The sequence below is a fragment of the Emys orbicularis genome, chromosome 11 (genome assembly GCF_028017835.1).
Source record: "Emys orbicularis isolate rEmyOrb1 chromosome 11, rEmyOrb1.hap1, whole genome shotgun sequence".
In the NCBI taxonomy this organism is placed as follows: domain Eukaryota; kingdom Metazoa; phylum Chordata; order Testudines; family Emydidae; genus Emys; species Emys orbicularis.
In genome coordinates, this window is record NC_088693.1 from 4,409,917 (window position 1) to 4,429,274 (window position 19,358).

Consider the following 19,358-nt stretch of genomic DNA (forward strand, 5'->3'; position numbering starts at 1 on the left):
AACACTTTGACATGCCAAATACTGGCGAAAGAACCATATTTCCCTCCTTTCTCCACACCCACTGGAGAGACGCGACCCCCTTTTTTACAGGCGCAGGAGTTAAGACTTTCCAGGAGCCCCCGTGTTTCTCTGAACCCCCCCAGCGGAGGGTTTATTTCTAACACTGGTTTATTTCTAAACAAACTTGTGGCATTTGTCCAGTTAAAAAAAAGGGGGGGGGAGTGGGGGAAGGGCAGAGATATTTTTTTATCCTTATTAATGATCAGCGGGTTGTGGCGGTGAATTTTAACCAGCTCTTCCTCCAGATCCATTTTTTTAAAGCAAGCAAACGACCCAATATTTGTGGGTGGGGTGGGGGGAGGAGGAAAGGAAAGGGAGAAAGTAGCCAAGCAGCCCCCTGGCTCCTGGGCCCCCCCTGCTGGTTCCTCTTTCCCGCCCGCCCCTGCCTGGAAAGGGAAGGCACATGTTCATACCAGCCGGCGGGGTCGGTTTGTGGTGCTGCCGCTGCGGATTGCGGAGTCCGAGACAGATGTTGCGCCATCACAGCCTCCTCAAGTGCCGCTGCCGCATGTTGTTCAATGACCTGAAGGTCCTCCTGCTCCGGAGACCCCCCGCGCCCCCTCCGCCCCCGCCTCCCCTCCCCATGGACAGCGGAGACCCCCGCCCGGGCGGGCCGGCGGCCAACAACAACACCCTGCCCGCGCGGCATGGGGGGCGAGGGGGCGCCTGGAGGGCGCCGGCCGCAGGGGGGGGCGGCCCGGCCAGCCCGCCCGAGGAAGAGTGGGGCAGCCCGGCCGGCGAGCCCCCCGCGTCCGCCATGAGCAGCGCGTCCTCGGAGGACTTCTGCAAAGGGAAGGCGGAGGACAGGTACTCGCTGGCCAGCAGCCTGGACAGCGGCATGAGGACCCCGCTCTGCAGGATCTGCTTCCAGGGGCCCGAACAGGTGAGCGAGCAAACTTCCCAGCCAGGCCCTGGAGTCGTGTGTGTGTGTGTGTGTGTGTGTGTGTGTGTGTGTGTGTGTGTGTGTAACAATCCCCCCCCCCCCACACACACACACACTCCTCGGTGCTCCCCGGTAAGCTGGGGTTGCTCTTTGGAGCAGGGTGGTGCTGATTTTCTCTTGGGTTGTGAGTTTGGGGGAAGGGTGTGTTTTGGAAGGGTCTGAGTTGGAGCTGGGCTTACCTGGAAGCTTTGTGCAGAGAGGAAAAAGGCAGACACACACACTAGCCACAACACGCTGGTGTGCCCGGCAAGGGACTACACCATTCACAAATGCTCACCTGGAGAAACACAAAGGCACACCCAGAGACAGGCGCAGACACAACACACATGCATGGATGCAGAACTCAGGGCCACAGCCACACACGCCCACACCAACGCCCACTCAGAGGACACACAAAAAGACAGCCATAACTCACAGCACAGAGACACCACACACACCAATATGCACAGACACAATACACAGACAGGCCCAGAACCACACTACGAACAGACTTCGTTTTACTGCATGGATATAACGTGATACCTTGAAAAAGGTTTGGAAAAGGAGTGCAGTTTAATTCAGTCTAGTTCTGGTTCTCATTCACTAGATTTGGGGCCAGATGAAAGTTTGAAGGTGACAGGAATGGTCTTAGTGCTAATTGTTGACGGTTTCTTTATTCGGTTTTTGAGGTGTGGCACTGATACATACATATCAACTTTGTTTAATGACATTGTGAACATTTTAAAACCTAGACGCTCAGATGTTGCATTCGAGTTATATCAAAATATCCCCAGCGCTCTCCATGCGTACTCGATAACTCTTTGGTTTGTCTCTGGCTTGGCAAGTGGTACTTTTGTTGATTTTGTGGTTTGCACCTTGGCCTAGGACTTTTAAAAAGAGAAATGTCAGGTCTGGGGCTACGGCCTGAAGGCTTCCCTACAGAGTCAGAGAGAATACTTTATATATCTGGTAAAACTTTGAATGCCATGGCTTTATCTGTGCTAGAAGGATTGTGTATAATCAAAGTCTCACCTTAACTTCTCCTTAATTAAAAATACCCTTCAATACTTGAAAGATGCCTGGATCTGTTTAATTACTCCACCACTATCTAAAAATGGATAATGACTCAAAGAACACCCAGAGGAAAATTATAGGAAAAGATCTCCATTTCATTAAATCCTATTAGGGTTTAACAGACACTTCAAGACTTAACAATAAAACAGCAAAGTTGACATTCATTACACAGGAGCAGTTTTAAGGGGCAGATGGTTAGAGAGCAATGACTTCCAAGAGCTTCTTTAGTAGAGATGTCCTCAGCCATTTTATACTCCCTAGCAGGAACTCTCAAACTTTTTTGACAGAGTGGGCATCTTAATGAAGAGATTATTTGTCTGCCTGTGGACATCTCCCCCTCCCAGCATTTGCAATCATATAAAAATCCCTGTGGCAACAACTGCAATTGCTTATGAGGAAAAGTGATAGTAAGAAAGTCTGAAATGCATTGTTAGCTCTTTAAAACACAATTTAGTGGTTGTAAATACCTTGCAGGAATCAACACCATGTGACCAGACAGCTCCCTGTGGAACACTACCAAATAGTCTGCAGATTATCCTGCGCCACAGCCCACAGTTTCAAAACCACTATTGGTCAGGACTATGCTAAACTATGAATAAAACAATGGTGCGAGATTATACATGCTAAAAGTGCTACCTAAAAACGTTCCTTGGAACAGGTTAATAGAGGGCCAAAGAGGTTTCTCTCCACCATAATGTCTAGGGTGCTGCACAACAATATGAAAAAAATAAATACAAGGTAATCAAAAATAAAATGTGACATTTTTTTCACACCAGTTTCTCAAAACTACAAATGATTAAAAGTAGATCAAGTATTTTAGCCTAGTACATTTGATGCATTTAGTACATGGGCAAAATTCATACTTAGTCTAAAACAGTTAAACACAGCAGGAAAGATTACAGACCTAAGGCTTGATCCTACAACCCTAATATCCAAGTAGCCTTTACTCACCAGAATAGTCTCATTGACTGCAATGTAAACTACTTGCATGAGTTGCAGGATCTGGCTGTCGGGCAAAGATCTTTGGGTCTGTAAGACGGTAGTTCAAAACTGAAGCTCAATTAAACCAGATTTTGCCCCATTCTCTGCTTCCTATTTTTGGTAGCTCTGCCTCTGGTACGGTAACCCAGTGCCATGTGGCTGTGCTTAGGGTGATAGTATTGTGATCCATGTCCTGTCAAGCCTCGTAAAGGTGCCAGCATCTTGCATCCGCTGGTGGTACGCTCATTTCTGTCTCTCCTAAGTAGGATGTTGGGAGTTGAGGGGACCTGACCCATCCCAGTGTGCGTGTGTGGGAAAGACACCTATCTTTCCTGAAGATGAGTTATGTTCCTCCAGCAACCCATCTGCATATCACAGTCCGGCAGAATGAGCCCGCTTCATACCTAGAGGTCTCTTAGATCAGAGCTGGAGGGCCAATGGGACATAGCCCTTTGGAATGGCTTATGTATTTGATTGATAGCTGAAGATGCACTTTTCACAACATGCTTTTAGAGGAGTAAAAAAAAAATAGAACAAATCACTCACCGTTTCCAGAGGCAGTGTATGTCTGGCTTTTTTTTTTTCTTCTTCATCTCTTTTAAAAGCAGCACAGTTGAAGATATGTGCAGCTAGCGGCCTGTATATTTTAGCTATTTCACCTTTATAGTACTATCTACACTACTGATCATTCTGCCCAAACACAGGAAAGGTGACATCTGTGAGGCTGGTTTGTGTGTGTGAGCAAATAGATTCAAACTAGAGTAAAAAGCCATGTGACTGGCTACCTTGGGGAACAGGAATCCTTTAAAATAATTGGATGCTTATTTTTACACTTTAAAATCTATGTTGCATTTTAAATATGAGACTATTTGCTGACCATCTGCCAGTCTATCAAAGAGAAAAAATGAGCAGATGTGACCGCAGGTAATAGAATTCCATCACTACTCTCTCCTTTTGCTTCTCAAATCCTCTGACTTTGTTATAATAAGACTACTTAGGGCTGGATTCCTGCCACCCTTACACCTTATTCTACAAGTAATCTCATTTTCTTCAGTGGGATTACTTGTGGAGTGAGATACGGCTCATTATGAATGAGTTTGTCAGAATGTGGCCCATATGTATTGGGCCAAATCCTGAAGTCTTTAACCCAGAGCCTGGTTCTAACCCCAGTTTCACCAGTATAAATTCAGACTAACTCTTTGAAGTCAATGGAGATACTCCAGAGTTGTACCAGTATGATTGAGATCTAAATCATCACCTCTGTTTTTATTCAGTCCTTATTCTGGTAAGACTCTCAGTGGGCCAAATCCTGAGACCTTATCCAGTTTTTGTTCAGTCTTGACCCAGGTAAACACCTATTGATTTGCCTGTATAACAACTCAGCAAGGTCCTTTCAAGATTTGGACTCTTAGAACTACAACAGTGATGAACGCACATGATCTTATAACAGCTTGCATGTCATTTTACCAGCCTGGGCACAAAATGTAATTGCCAGGTGACAAATGATGACAATGATCAAAATGAACAAAAATCTGAAGCCAGCTGCCCTAGAGAGGAATGGGCAAATAGACTTTTGCGTGGCTGCTTTATACTTTATGGTTTGTTGGGAACAAAATCATCATTATAAATGCCTTTTAGGCATTCTGGGCCTATTTACACAAAGTTATGGTGAGACTCCAAAAGACATTTTAATCCCATTTTGATTTTCTTTATTTAAATATGACAACACCAACAAAATTGCTTTCTAATCTGGCTTCTCAAATAGGTTTTATGCAACAGCTAATGCAAAACGAAGTCTGTGGGGATTTTCATTTTACATTTATGATGGTCCAACATGGGAGAGGCCTCAGGCACCGAGTTACTTGTATCTTAAGCTCCTTGTGTGTTTGTGGTGCTTATGTATAAGCTGATTGTTTTATTTAAAAATATGTTGGGGGAATTTAGTAAGGAGAAAAGCTCTTTATTGTAAAAAATGTTTTGATACTTGATGGTTAGTTGAAAGCAACCACTAATACAAAGAAAAGCGTGGATTAGATGACCAGGTGAATAAAATGTCAAAGTAACAAATTCTGGTGCTGGAAGGGGACTGTTTATTATAATCAAGGCTAGCTGTCAGAACAGGTCATTGCTTTTACTGAAAGGTATGGCTTAAATTGTAAAAACTATCAGGCCGGATTCTGATCTTGGTTATTCCATTAACTTTCATGGACTTATTCTGATTTTCATTGGTTTAACTGAGTAGAGATTCTGGCCTATTGCATCAATTAAATTTGAAGCTGTGAACCACAAAATGTGAGCATGAGAGGTAGCGGGTGGGAGGGAAGGGTCTTTGCATATTTTCTTCTGTTTTGCTTTATGTGCTCCGTTTCACAGAGCATTGCCGGGCTCACTGGCAAAGTTCTCCCAGAGATAGAAACTAAAGATGAGCTTCACCGTGACAAATGTTCCTTGGTGTTTCATAGGTGTGGATCCAAACTGGAGGCAAGCCAAGCAGGCCAGCAAAAAAATGTGGATAGAATAAATAGCCTCATTCACATCAGTGGGTTGTGTGATTGCACATGTAACAGTGGGTAAACAATCCCTCTGTGGTTAGAGTCCCAATTTTGGTGCACATTATAAAGAAAGGAACATCATTAGAAAGAGAATCAAACCTATATCAGACTTGGAAATCAATGTGATTTCCTGCAAATGGTCCTGCAAATGATTCATGGCTACATATATTTTCTAGCTGGCAATCTCCACTTATTTATCTTGTTTCTCAGCTTAGTTGTACTTTGTGCTTCTTCCAGGGAAAGTGCTTGAGAGAGAGAGAGAGAAAGAGATTTGAAAATTAAATAGAAATGGGACTGGGGTTGGCTAAGTGGGGTTGAAGAACTGGATATGGACTCTTTCACGTCTAGGCGAGTAGTTTGAATTTAGGTTAGTACTGATTAGAGAAGGTCTGAAAGTGGAACACTATATCCAACCCCCCTGGATTTCAGGGCAGTTTGGATTCAGATCAAATGGTTAACGCAAGAACAAGTGGACAGTCAATGCAATTAAAAGTTGGGAAATTCAAAAGTGATAAAAGGAAATATTTTTTCACATAATGGGTGACTAGACTGTGGAACTCACGGCCACAGGAAGTCACAGAGGCCAAGAATTTAACAAGATTCAAATAGGGATTGGGCAATAGAGTTATCATAGTGAATAATAACATTTTAGGAAGGAATATTAAATGTTGTGTTTCTCAGTTTATGCGAATCTCTATTAGAGATCAGAAGGAGCCCTATGTGGGGAGCAGATTATTCCACAGCTGCTCACTTCTGGTTCTTACACCTTCCTCGGAAGCATCCAGCATGGGCCACTGTTAGAGACAGGATATTGGATTAGGTGGACCTCAGGTCTGATCCAGTCTGGCAACTCCTACGTTCCTAATTCTAGAGCCAAAGCTCATGGTTTGAGCCCCTCCTTGGTAATGATTGAAAGATGCTACCATCTGATAGCTGTTCAATGGCATATATGAAATGAGTTAATGGGCTCTTAGCTGAATTTCTGATGCACAGGTGGGCACGTCACAAAATCCATGACTACCATTAGCCTCCTAGTTGGCAATCTCTGCAGAGAAGCCATGAAACGACCCAGTCATGGAGTTGGCTCCATTCTAGAGACAGTCCTATCGAGCAACATTGAGGAACAGAGGAACATATAAGGAACTTTGTGCTCTGGTCGTCCAGGCTATACCTGCCCTATGGACAAACAGAGGACTTCTGGGCCAGATTTTCCATTGGCTTCAGTGGAGTTCTGATTTACACCAGGTTGAGAGCTGAATCAGGTCTGCAGTTTCCAGAGCCAAATGACGTAGAAATGGAGAAAATACAGCACAAAATCATTACAAAGCTCAGGACAGGGACATGACAAAGCATGAGAGCAAACAAGAACAATTCTGAAATCAGTATTATATGCAAGGGGAAAATAGAGGTGTCTGAGTGAGAGAAAGGTGGGGGGGAAAAAACTAAAGGAGCAAAGAAAGCATTGTTTTCTAACTTTGTGCTGAAAGTGACCCTAACATCTGTGTTTTGTTAGCTAATGTGTTGAGTCATATAACCACAGTGTTCCCAGCTCGGGTCTCCAGTCCATATTCTTTTCATCTGCGTGTTTCTACATGATTCATTTTCTTGGTGGTAGCAAGAGTAATATTCCCTGGAAAAGAGCCATTTCTGTTCAAATGAAGCTTAGGGTTGTTGGCATCCATCCATCTGGGTTTGGGTTTGTGGATTTAGACTCCCAGAAGTCAGAGATGGAAAAGATTTCTTGGGTCATCCAGTTCATATCCCTGCCCTTCAGGATCTGCTCTGCAGCTGTCTGCTCCCACCCTTACACCTGATCATTATCATGAATTGCTTGGAATAAGTGTACCTGTCCCGGGATGAAATCCCAAATTCCTTGCTCGGGCAGAACTCCCTTCGGCTTCGGTGGGAACTCTGCCTGCATAAGAGCCAAATATAAACCAAAAAGAGTTCAGAATTTGACCTTAGTTTAGGGTTATACCCTGTTTCTCTTGACTTCAGTGGCAGCTGGATCACCTGCACATCTACCAATGTGATATATGCCATCATGTGCCAGCAATGCCCCTCTGCCATGTACATTGGCCAAACCGGACAGTCTCTACGCAAAAGAATTAATGGACACAAATCTGACATCAGGAATCATAATACTCAAAAACAAGTGGGAGAACACTTTAACCTGTCTGGCCATTCTATGACAGACCTGCGGGTGGCTATCTTAAAACAGAAAAACTTCAAAAACAGACTCCAACGAGAGACTGCTGAGTTGGAATTGATATGCAAACTAGACACAATCAACTCAGGATTAAATAAAGACTGGGAATGGCTGAGCCATTACAAACATTGAATCTATCTTCCCTTGTAAGTATTTTCACACTTGCTTCTTATCAAACTGTCTGTACTGAGCTATCTTGATTATCACTTCAAAAGTTTTTTTTCTCTTACTTAATTGGCCTCTCAGAGTTGGTAAAACAACTCCCACCTGTTCATGCTCTCTGTATGTGTGTATATATATCTCCTCAATATATGTTTCACTCTATATGCATCCGAAGAAGTGGGTTGTAGCCCACGAAAGCTTATGCTCTAATAAATTTGTTAGTCTCTAAGGTGCCACAAGTACTCCTGTTAAATTTGTCAAGTTGACTTTTAAATGCTCTAGGAGACAGGGCTTCCACCTTCTAAGGCTGTTGAGACCTTGGAGCCTATCCCTTTGCTTGTGATGCCCATAGCTACTTCATAAGTAAATCGGCAATCTTTGTTCTCCTTCACTTTCCCACACACAGAAGGCTTCATCTAGGAACTTGTCTGGTGTTTATGTCACTGCGCTTGGACAGAAATTTCAGGCAGTGATTAACATGAGAATGGCCACACTGGATCAGACAAATGGTCCATCTAGCCCAGTATCCTGTCTTCCAACAGTGGCCAGCACCAGAGGATTCAGAGGGAATGAACAGACCTGGGCAATTATTGAGTGATCCATCCCCTGTTGTCCCAGCTTCTAGCAGGTAGAGGTTTGGGGATACCCAGAGCATGGGGTTGTGTCCATGACCATCTTGGCTAATAGCCATTGATGGACCTGTCCTCCATGAGCTTATCTCATTCTTTTGTGAACCTAGTTACAGTTCTGGCCATCACCATGTCCTGGGCAACAAGTTCCACAGGTTGAACTTGTGGCTGATGTCAGTTAGTGACAGCACAAAACATGTTGCTCAAGTTGTTTGCATCCATATCTTCCTTGTTTGTTATTTTTACTAAGATGGCATCTTCTCCTTGCAGTGTTCACTTAGTACAACTGAAATGTAATTGCATTTCATCCTTCTGTCAAGTGTCTGCCTATTCTCATGAAGAGGCACAGCTTCATAGCTTTTTGCCTCTGCTGATGCTTGCACTGCTCCACTCAAGGATCGCCCTGGTCTAGAAGTAATGCACTTGGCTCTGGCAACAGTAGTGTGAGTCATAACAGTTAAAGTACATGGTATTATATTCCCCAAAGTGTTCACAGTGCATGCTACTCAAAGTCTTTGAAATGTGTGTTTTATCCTGGTGCAGGGGCAAGGGGCTAGGGCCCAGTCCGGCTGGAGATAAACTGCCTCCAGAAGGATGCTGCACACCCATAATGGCTTCATGGGGAGGTTAAGGTGCTCGGTATCTCAAGATTTTGTCCTTAGAAAGCGGCTGTTGCATGACTGTTTCCTGACAATTCCCTGGACCTCTACCCAATTCCCATCCTCTTTGAGGTCTTGGTGGCTTTTGACGCTGACTAGCATACGCCCCTCTTGGAATGGCCTGTCCCTCATCTCCCCACCCCGGGATTTTGTGGCTCCTTCCTCTCCTCCTCTCTGATTGCTCCTTCATCATCTCGGTGGGTCTCATTCCCTCGTCCGCTCTCCACTGGGGTCCCACAACACGGTTCCTTCCTCTTCTCCCTTGACACTGATCTCATCCAGTCACATGGTTTCTTTAGGCCAGTGATTCACAGATCTGCCTTTCTGCTCTTGGCCTGCCTCCCTCCAGGCAGTCCCACACCACTGCCTGATGTCTGGACATCTCCTCCTTGGATGTCTTGCCATCTGCTTAAACTGAACAGGGCCAGAACTGAACTCTTGATTTGTCCTCCCATACTCTCTTTCCTCTCCCTTTCTCTGTCACTGCTGACAGCTCTTCCATCCTCTCAGTCACTCAGGCCATTAACCTGAGTGTCATCTTCATCTCCTCCCTCTTTCTTGCCCACCCCTCCAGGCTGTGTCCTATTCTATTTCTTTTCTTCCTGTCCGGACAATCAGAACTCTTGTCCAGATCCTCCTCATCTCCTGTCTTGATTACTGAGACCTCCTCCTCTCCAGCCTCCCTAACACTTACATCACCCAGCTCTTAAGATCATCTTCCTTGCCCATCGCTCTGATGGCATCAACCCCCAGTGCTGAAAATGTCCACTGGCTTCCCCCATCTTTCACCACATCAAGTTCAAACGTCTTGTCCTCATCCTCCCAGCTCTGCTTTCCCCTTCCTGTCCACTCTTGTTTCTTATCACTGCCTCCTACACAGCCCCAACTATCCCAGCTTTGTCTGCCTGTTTGTCAATGTCTCTCACAAATATCTCTGTGCTTAATAAGACATACAGTCTCTGTGGCATGCATCCCAGTATTAAAGACAAGGATGCCTAGAGAGCACAGGGTAGAACTCTAGGGCTGCATTTAATGCCTCCCGTGGATTGCAAACCTTGCCTTTTTTGCTGTCCTGGATCTACCCTTCAAGACAATGGTTTCATGTATAGCAGGACTCCTATTTTATGAACTAATCAGGGAGTGAGGAGTTCATAAAATCAAAAAGTTCATAAAAATGAACATCTCAAGATGACAGTAGGTATGGTGCATAAGTTACAGTTCACTGCATTGCTTTCTTCTTGTCCTTCAAACCCCTGCCAAGCAGATTCCAATGCACTGAAGGAATCAGAATATGAAGGGAAATTGACTTGTTCTTCATTGACATCACTTTTGTTATACGATTTTTTTTTATCCCATCAGGAAAAAATGGTTTGTACCACTGGCTGTTCGTAAGATTGGTGTCTGTAAAATCAAGGTTCTCCTTAGCTTAGGGAAATATTTTGCAATATATGTTCTGAGGTAATGGGCCAGGCTGAAGAACAACAACAGCAAAAAAGACACTCTAGTTTTGTAGAACTTTTAAAAAAATACATCATTTGCCTAAAATCTCCACTTTGGGTTGGGTATTACCATAAATTAAAGGATACCGCCTGATTTTTCTGTCAATTTCACTTTCAATTTTTACTCGTGGATGTATATCCATGGAGATGTTCAATTTCACAGGGAGCTTACTCGGAGGAATTGCAGGGAAAGTCACACTCTAAGTATAAAGGAGGAAGTGACATTTTGGGTCCATCTTGCACTCCCTTCTAGACTTCACTGTGGCTTTCTTATAATGGATTTACACAAGGGGCAGAGTTAAGGCTATGCGTACTTCTGACTACCATGCAGGTTTTGTTTTAATTCTGCGGTAGCATCTAGAGGCTTCAATCAGAGATTAGGGTCTAGCACTCACGGCACTGTACAAACAAATGAAGCAAAGACAATTCCTGCCTAGAGTGAAGTTAGGACCGGCTCCAGGCACCAGTTTAACAAGCAGGTGCTTGGGGCGGCCAAGGGAGAGGGGCGGCACCTGCGGCAATTCGGGGGCGGCAGGTCCCTCACTCCCTCTAGGAGCGAAGGACCTGCCGCTGAACTGCCGCCGCCGATCGCGGCTTTTTTTTTTTTTTTTTTTGCTTGGGGCGGCAGAAATGCTGGAGCCGGCCCTGAGTGAAGTGCAGGACAGTTAAAGGAAAAATCATTCAGAATCGGGATCTCTTTGGCCAGCTGTCAATTGCACATCCTGTCCTATGCAATTGATGAGGTCTGTGGGCAGCAGTTGGTGCCAGGGCCCGGTCTCAGCAGCTAGAGAGGCAGTTCACAGGAGGCTCTGGCGTAAACACAAAGCCCTCTCTGTTGCCGAGCTCTTCCCCTGTGAGTCCGAGGGGCTGCAGCGTGCATGCCTTTGGAGGCCCCACACTCATGCGAGTAGAGCTTTGCTCCAGTGAAGCTTACAAACTGTGCTGGCAGGCAGACTGCAGACTTGGGGGGGCTTCCTTCCTGTGATCTTCCACCCTGGAGGCTCCTGAACAGCCAGTGATGCTTGGAGAGAGAGAGAGAGAGAGAGAGAGAGAGAGTTTGGGGGACCCAAAGCCAGGGAACATTAAAGGGAGGGGGATTTTGAAGCCAGGAGAAGTTGAAGCCCTTGAGATTGAAATTGGGTTTGTCTTCTGCGTCACAAAAATCTCTATGCACAAGGTGCGTGAAGTTTTCCATGCAAACCCAGATCCATTTGCACTGGCTCGCCCAAACTTCTCTTGGCCAGGTGTCAGATTAGTAAAAAAAAAATAATAATAATAAGGGGGTGGCTCTGGTACTGTCTCAGACTCTACCCACAATACAAGCCCCACCCAGTTGTGGCATAAGAATATCTTCAAATCCGTATACTATGGAACGGTTAACCAAGTTGGGATTTAAATGGTCATCATTAGGCTTCAGAGTTGACACCCGATTGACATAAATGGGACAGCTCTCATTTCACATTGCCTGGAGACTTGGGCTGACATCACTGCATCAGTTCATGGTTTGAAGATTTTTCTTCACAGCCATGAGGGCTAGGAACAGAATTTCTAGTAAATGAAATCTTAGATTTCATAGCACAAGATGAAGCCTGCAAATAATAGCAGTGGTTTGCCACAAGCCAGCCCAGTTTAACAACTAGAGCCAATTTGCAGGCCCCCCATAAGCGCTTCCTCATTGCCATTCTCCCCAGGTTTATATTCTGCCACTTCCACAGGTCTCTGAAAATGTGCAAGAGGATAGCTTCTCTCCTTCCCTTCCAGCTGGCTTCCTAAAGTCTGCAGGAACAGATCTCCTCTCTGGCCTCTCCTGTGTATGTCCAGTGGTTCACAGAAGAGGAACTGAGGCCCTTGGAGGTATGCATGGGTTGAAGCAAAAATCTGTGAGCAGCTTGATTTTTAAAATGTTGCAATTCCATTAAATCAAACCCACTGATCACTAGCATGCTCCCAGACTCAGAGATTTTATGGCCAGCAGGGACCATCGTGATCATCCAGTCTGACCTTCTGCACATCGCAGGCCACAGAACCTCCCCCACCCCCTCCTGGAATAGACCCCTAGCCTCTGGCTGAGTTACTGAAGTCCTCAAAGCACGATTTAAAGATTCACAGCCCTTCTCCTCAGGGAGGGCTGTTTCCCTGCAAATTTCAGCTTTTTTACCTCCCAGTGAGTTTGGCTGGAGAGTTATTCGAAAACGGTTATGTTGTTTTTAATAATGGGAAAAGGTCCCCTCTCCCCCGTCCCCACTCTGCTATTCAAAAATAGCGGACGCCTTTTTGCAAAGACCAAGCTTGGAAATTTTCAGCCCAGCAGGTGAATGTTTCTGAAAGCGATGAGTTGGGAAAATAAAGGATGAGTGGGAACAGCTATGGAGCAGTCTCCAGAACAGTCACTGCGGCTCGTGTTTCCACACACAATGATAATCGATGTGCCAAATGCATCCAACCTGGCCGGGGATGCATGTCTTTCAAACAGCATCGGCAGGGGCATTCTGGCACTGACGAGGTTAATGGGAAAAGGCTAGAAGTTGGGGCTAATTGGCATCTTTAGGAGCTTGGCTGATGTCAGCTGAGATTCCTGCAGCCTACCAAGTTGCACATGGCACGTGATCGTTCCAGCAAGCCCAAAGCGGAAGAGCCGTGTGATGGGGAAGCAATTATAGACCAGCATAAATAGCTTTAGCATAAATTGTGGGGAGAGTATCAGAAACAATTTGGGGAGATTTAATGAGAGAAAGAACGTTGATTAGAGGCAGCTAGCCTGGATTGGTAAGTGGCAAAGGGAACTAGACTGCTGGAGCTCTTCAAAAGATATTATTGTCATGGTAAACTTAGAGGAACGCAGCGGAAGATACAGGCTCATGGGTTTCCACCAAGCACGCAGTACAGTTCCATTTGCTAATGTGAGGAGTTGTGTGCTTGTGTGTGTAGCTGAGCTTGTGGGTATATTCAAGGGGATCAGAAGCATCCCGGGGTGAATGACAATAGCTCCTGCAGCTGCCAGGACATTGGCTTGTGGGTACTGTCCCCCCACAACTTGGTCTGGGGGAGGGGCTCCTGCAGTATCGATGATATCGGCCAGCTGATCGTCTCAGAGTTCTCCGGTGGCACAGAAGATGTGGCAAATTAAAGATGGAAAAGGCCTCGACCACCTCCCTGACTGATACAGGACTGTTCTTCGCAGCACATGAAGGGGCTTCAGAGCTGTTCCCTTTGGAGGCTGTAGCACTGCCTAACAGAGCTCACCCTCCGGAAGATTTTCAATTACACTCATCTTGAGCACTCCTGTGCCTAATTCTCTCCTGCGACTCCTGGTTACTCCCCGGCCCATCCAAATAATTCATCTTTCTTCTTAGCGTTTGCATTCTCTGGGCATTCGTAAGGTTGTTATGTCTCCCCCCCAAAGGTAGCTCTTTCGGTCTTTCCTCATAAGACGATTCCTCGATGCCTGAGAAATTGTTCACATCTCACCTTTGCTAATTGGAGTTTATATTTCTGTGCTCTCCACGATGGGCCACTTAACTCCAGCTGCTAACCCCAGTTAAAAGCCAAGTGGCCGTGTCTTCACTGCTGCGTTAACCCGAGTCAGCTAATGAGGGTTAGCTAACTTGAGTTAAGAACACACCTTTTTCGCAGTGTAGGCATATGTCTACACAGCAAAGAAAAACCTGCGGCTGCCGGGGGTTTTTCTTTGTTGTGTAGACAGACCTTTAGAGTCAGGACTCTTGCATTCTGTGTATGGTTCTGTATGTTCCTTATTAGTTACAGCAGGGGAATTGGAGTCAGGACACCTGGGTTTTGCTCCCAGGTCAAGGGGATAGAGCAGGATGATTGGCAACCCCCAAATTGTTGGAGAAAAACAGAGTTCTCACTCTCAGGTTGGGTGCAGCAAGTCAGATACTTTATTATCTCTAGCAATTGCATGGAGGGAGAGCGCTAAACAGGTCTCTCTCCAGGTAAACAATTACAGCAAGCATTTATACCTTTTGTTACAAACAATAATGGGCAACAGCTGCATTTTGTTTATTCATAGGTCATCCTGATATCTTATTTTCCTCCACAATGTAGACTCTAGTCTACATTCCATACTTATCTAACACAAGGTCACAACAACTTCTCACAGGGGTTCTTTCCCAGTCGCCTCACACAATCCTCACTTCTACAAATATTGCGTTGTTAGGGTTACAGCTAGCCTAACTCTTGCTCACAACCTATACTATTTGCATTGAAATCCCCTTCATTTCCCTGTCAGTTCTTTCTCTCCTTCCACATTCTGTATGTTCCTTATTAGTTACAGCAGGGGAATTGGAGTCAGGACACCTGGGTTTTGCTCCCAGGTCAAGGGGATAGAGCAGGATGATTGGCAACCTGGACGCTTGGGCTACTTTTACACTGCAATCAAACACCCACAGCTGGCCCTGGTCAGCTGACTCGGGCTCGGGGAGCTATAAAATTGCCAGGTAGACGGTCAGGATCGTGCTGGAGCCTGGGCACTGAGCCCCGTGAAGGGGAAGGGTCCCAGAATGTGAAGCTTCGTTGCTTGTTTGTAAAATACTTTGAGAACCTCAGATGATAAGGCCGTATATAAACGCCAAGTCTTAGTATTAGGCGTAAACTGGGTATGCTGGCAGAGCATTAAAGAGTAGTAAACAGAAGGATGAAGTTGCAAAGTAAGGCCACATTGAAGCAGCTAGTACAGTATTAATGAGCTTAAGAGACAGCTTGACATTTTTATAGAGCGAGACAGACGGGATTTGAAGCATAGAACAATGAAGTGAGGTCAGGGAGGTGAGCTGGCTTTATCTGGCCAAGTTCTTTTCCTGTCCAGCAGTTCCTTATCCTCTTGAACTGGCAAAGCACCCTTTGTTGTTGAATCTGCAAGATAACCACTCAGCAGCACAGCTATGGAGGACTGGTCAGGAAGAATGAACCTGTTTATGGAGAACTGCTGTGTGCTAGGAAAGAAATTCTAACCATTAGCCGGATTCATCCTTGAAGTCCATGTGGTTAAGCTAGAGCCAAGCTGACAATGTCAAGTTACAGAGAGAAAAATGAGTCTGTAAAAAGCAATAATAATAAAGTATCATAAATATAATGAAAAAGAATAATTTACAGTCCATTAGGAAACTATGATCTTGACAACCAAGTGATGCAAAGTATGGCTGAGGGGCTGCCGCTCAGCATCAGAATATATGAAAAAGGAGATTTTCCAAATTTCCGTAAGATATATTCTGTTTTAATTAACTGAAATTTAAAAGTACTATTAGCACTAACCAAAACAGCCAAAAGGAACAGAGGGTCCTGTGGCACCTTTGAGACTAACAGAAGTATTGGGAGCATAAGCTTTCGTGGGTAAGAACCTCACTTCTTCAGATGCAAAACAGCCAATACATTCTGCACCAACTTCAACAATCTCTTGCTTTCACCTTCTTTTAAATGCTGGGTTGTGTTTTCCCAGTCGAAAGGTGAAATCAGTGGCAACACTCCCGTAGACTTCAGGGATTTCACCCCTGCTGTCTACAGCATCAGACTAGAATTCCTGTTGAGAATTCTCCAGAGGGCAGCAACCTCCAATGGAAAGGCCATTCACACTTATGGAGAGAGTGAAGGAGGGGCAGGTATTTTTCAAACCATTTAAAAAAATCTGTGTATCTGTCAAAGGTGTTAGAACTAATCCCTGTTCGGGGGTTTAAGCATTTGTGGAATGTTTATAGTGCATCACATTAATATATATATATATATATATATATATATATATATATATATATATATATATATATATATATATATAGGATTCCTTTTGTTAGACTCAAATAAATTTGTTCGTCTCTAAGGTGCCACAAATACTCCTGTTCTTTATATATGATTCCTGACTCTGCAGAGAGTATGTGTGCACATGTATGAGAACTCAAGAATTGTAAAGGACAAGATAAAGTGCCAGTTAATGGTCTTAAATATAGTTTGATAAATGTGGTTTGTAGATTGACATAACTGGCTTGATTTGCCTCTGCCTTGCATTTGGCTTTGGCCATCACATGTGCACAAAGCGACTGCAGAGTGATTGCAAAATGCTACCATTCTGATCCAGTAGTGTTTTACATTCCCCTTGTTCTGGTGTAAATGACCATAAAAGGTGCAAGGCAGGAGGGAATCAGCACTGATACTCTTATGCAACAGGCAAGGATGCAGTAACATGACTGGAGGTCAGGAAACCTGCCTTCTATCGCTGCCTCCGACTCACTCACTGTGTAAGCTTGGGCAGGTGGCTAACAGTCAACGTGACCATTGATTTTTGGGTGCCTCAGTTTTGAGTGCCCAACTCGAGACACTTTGGGCCTGATTTCCCAGCACTGGGCATGCTCTTCACCCCTTGACTTTCATGGATGATCTGGGTGTTCAGTGCCTCTAGAAGCTAGAGCCAAGGCATCTCAATTGGACACCCGGTTGAGTGGTGCTTTGGAAAATGTTGGCCTTCGCTTCTCTGCCTGTTTCTCCTCTAAAAACAAAGGTTCTGTGGGGACTCCACTTCAGTTCAGTCACTTCAGGTGCACATGCACCCCAGGAACTTTTGATTGGAGAAGGAGCACCCATTGGCGGGACACATCTCTAAGAACTCCAGGGAGTCTGCATCAGGTGAGAAACCTCTCCCTCCCCACCTCATAGGAGAGTTATTAATTCACTGTTGTTAATTCATTACTCTTTGGAAAGCACTTGGAGATCCTCACATAGAATTTGAGTTTGAAGTGCAAAGAGAGGGTGCTTACCATTGCCAGCTGTCTGAAGCCCATACTTGAAAATTCCCCGGAGCCCTTGCTTAGCTGGTTCACTCTGGACTCGAAATAGTAACAGGCTTAATCCAAGGGACTTCTCTAATCCTGGGGGGCTGTGTGGGCGGCGTGAGCAATGGCTCGGAGCAGCAAACCCACTTATGCAAAGTGTTTCACTCTCTCGGCAGCATAGCTTAGGAAGGATAAGATTAGAAGGGACCTCACCAGCAAAGTGACTAAAAGATTTATCTTATTCAGAGGCTTGGCTGGTACTTAAGGAATTTACATTATTGGGCTTTCTCAAATCTCTCTGCTGGCTGAATGTATCCTTTACGCAGCAGAATCATAGATTTTCAAGGGTAAGGGACCTGTTATTACATCTCTGGTCTGTACCCCTTTGGCTGGTACAGGATTGTTTCACACAGTCATTGCTTTGTCCAGATTGGTTTCAAATGTCACAAGTGATAAGTCTTCCACTAAACCCTTGGGAGATTATTCCACACTCTATTAAGTCTCAGTGTGAGGACATTTTTCCTGATGTTCATCCTAGATTTTCCTTTGCTTAATTAATTTAATCCCATTACTCCTAATTAATCCCATCTGTGAACCACTGATAACTACTCTCTGGGAATGGTTTTCCAGCCAGTTATGCACACACCTTATAGTAGCTCCATCTAGGTTGCATTTCCCTAGTTTGTTTATGAGAGAGAGCCATGCGAAACAGTATCAAAAGCTTTACTAAAGTCAACATATACCCCGTCTACCACTTCCACCTTATCCACAAGGCTTGTTACCCTGTCAAAGAAAGCTATCAGGTTGGTTTGACACGATTTGTTTTTGACAAATTCATGCTGACTGTTACTAATCACCTTATCTTCTAAATGTTTGCAAATTGATTGCTTAATTATTTGTTCCATTATCTTTCTGGGTACAGAAGTTAAGCTGACTGGTCTGTAATTCCTCAGGTTGTCCTTATTTCCCTCTTTATAGATGGGCACTATATTTGCCCTTTTCCAGTCTCCTGGAATCTCTCCTGTCTTCCATGACTTTTCAAAAATAATCGCTAGTGGCTCAGATATCTCCTCAGTCAGCTCCTTGAGTATTCTAAGATGCATTTCATCAGGCCCTAGTGACTGGAGGACATCTAGTTTGTCCAAGTACTTTTTAACTTGTTCTTTCCTTATTTTAGCTTCTTCTGATCCTACCTCATTTTCACTGGCATTCACTATGTTAAACGTCCAGTCACCACTAACCTTCTTGGTGAAAACCGAAACAAAGAAGTCATTAAGCACCTCTGCCATTTCCACATTTTCTGTTATTGTCTTTCCCCCCTCATTGAGTAATGGGCCTACCCTGTCCTTGGTCTTCCTCTTGCTTCTAATGTATTTGTAGAATGTTTCCTTGTTACCCTTTATGTCTCTAGCTAGTTTGATCTCGTTTTGTGCCTTGGCTTTTCTAACTTTGTCCCTACATACTTGTGTTATTTGTTTATATTCATCCTTTGTAATTTGAGCTAGTTTCCACTTTTTGTAGGACTCTTTTTTGATTTTTAGATCATTAAAGATCTCCTGGTTAAGCCAGGCTGGTCTCTTGCCATACGTCCTGTCTTTCCTACGCAGTGGAATAGTTTGCTCTTGTGCCCTTAATAATGTCTTTTTGAAAAACTGCCAATTGTCTTCTATTATTTTTCCCCTTAGTCTTGCTTCCCATGGGACCTTACCTACCAACTCCGAGTTTGCTAAAATCTGCCTTCTTGAAATCCATTGTCTTTATTTTGCTCTTTTCCCTCCAAACATTCCTTAGAATCATGAACTCTATCATTTCGTGATCACTTTCACCCATGCTGC

The 19,358-nt window shown here is 44.6% G+C and overlaps 1 protein-coding gene across 1 annotated transcript in view; it reads left to right on the forward strand.

Moving 5' to 3' along the window:
- The first annotated feature begins 463 nt into the window (after positions 1–463).
- MARCHF4 (membrane associated ring-CH-type finger 4) overlaps positions 464–19,358 on the forward strand; it is a 157,668-nt gene continuing 138,773 nt past the window's right edge. The window contains exon 1 of the mRNA XM_065413769.1: positions 464–943. Within this exon, the coding sequence (XP_065269841.1) occupies positions 464–943 (480 nt within the window). The remainder of the gene's footprint in view (positions 944–19,358) is intronic.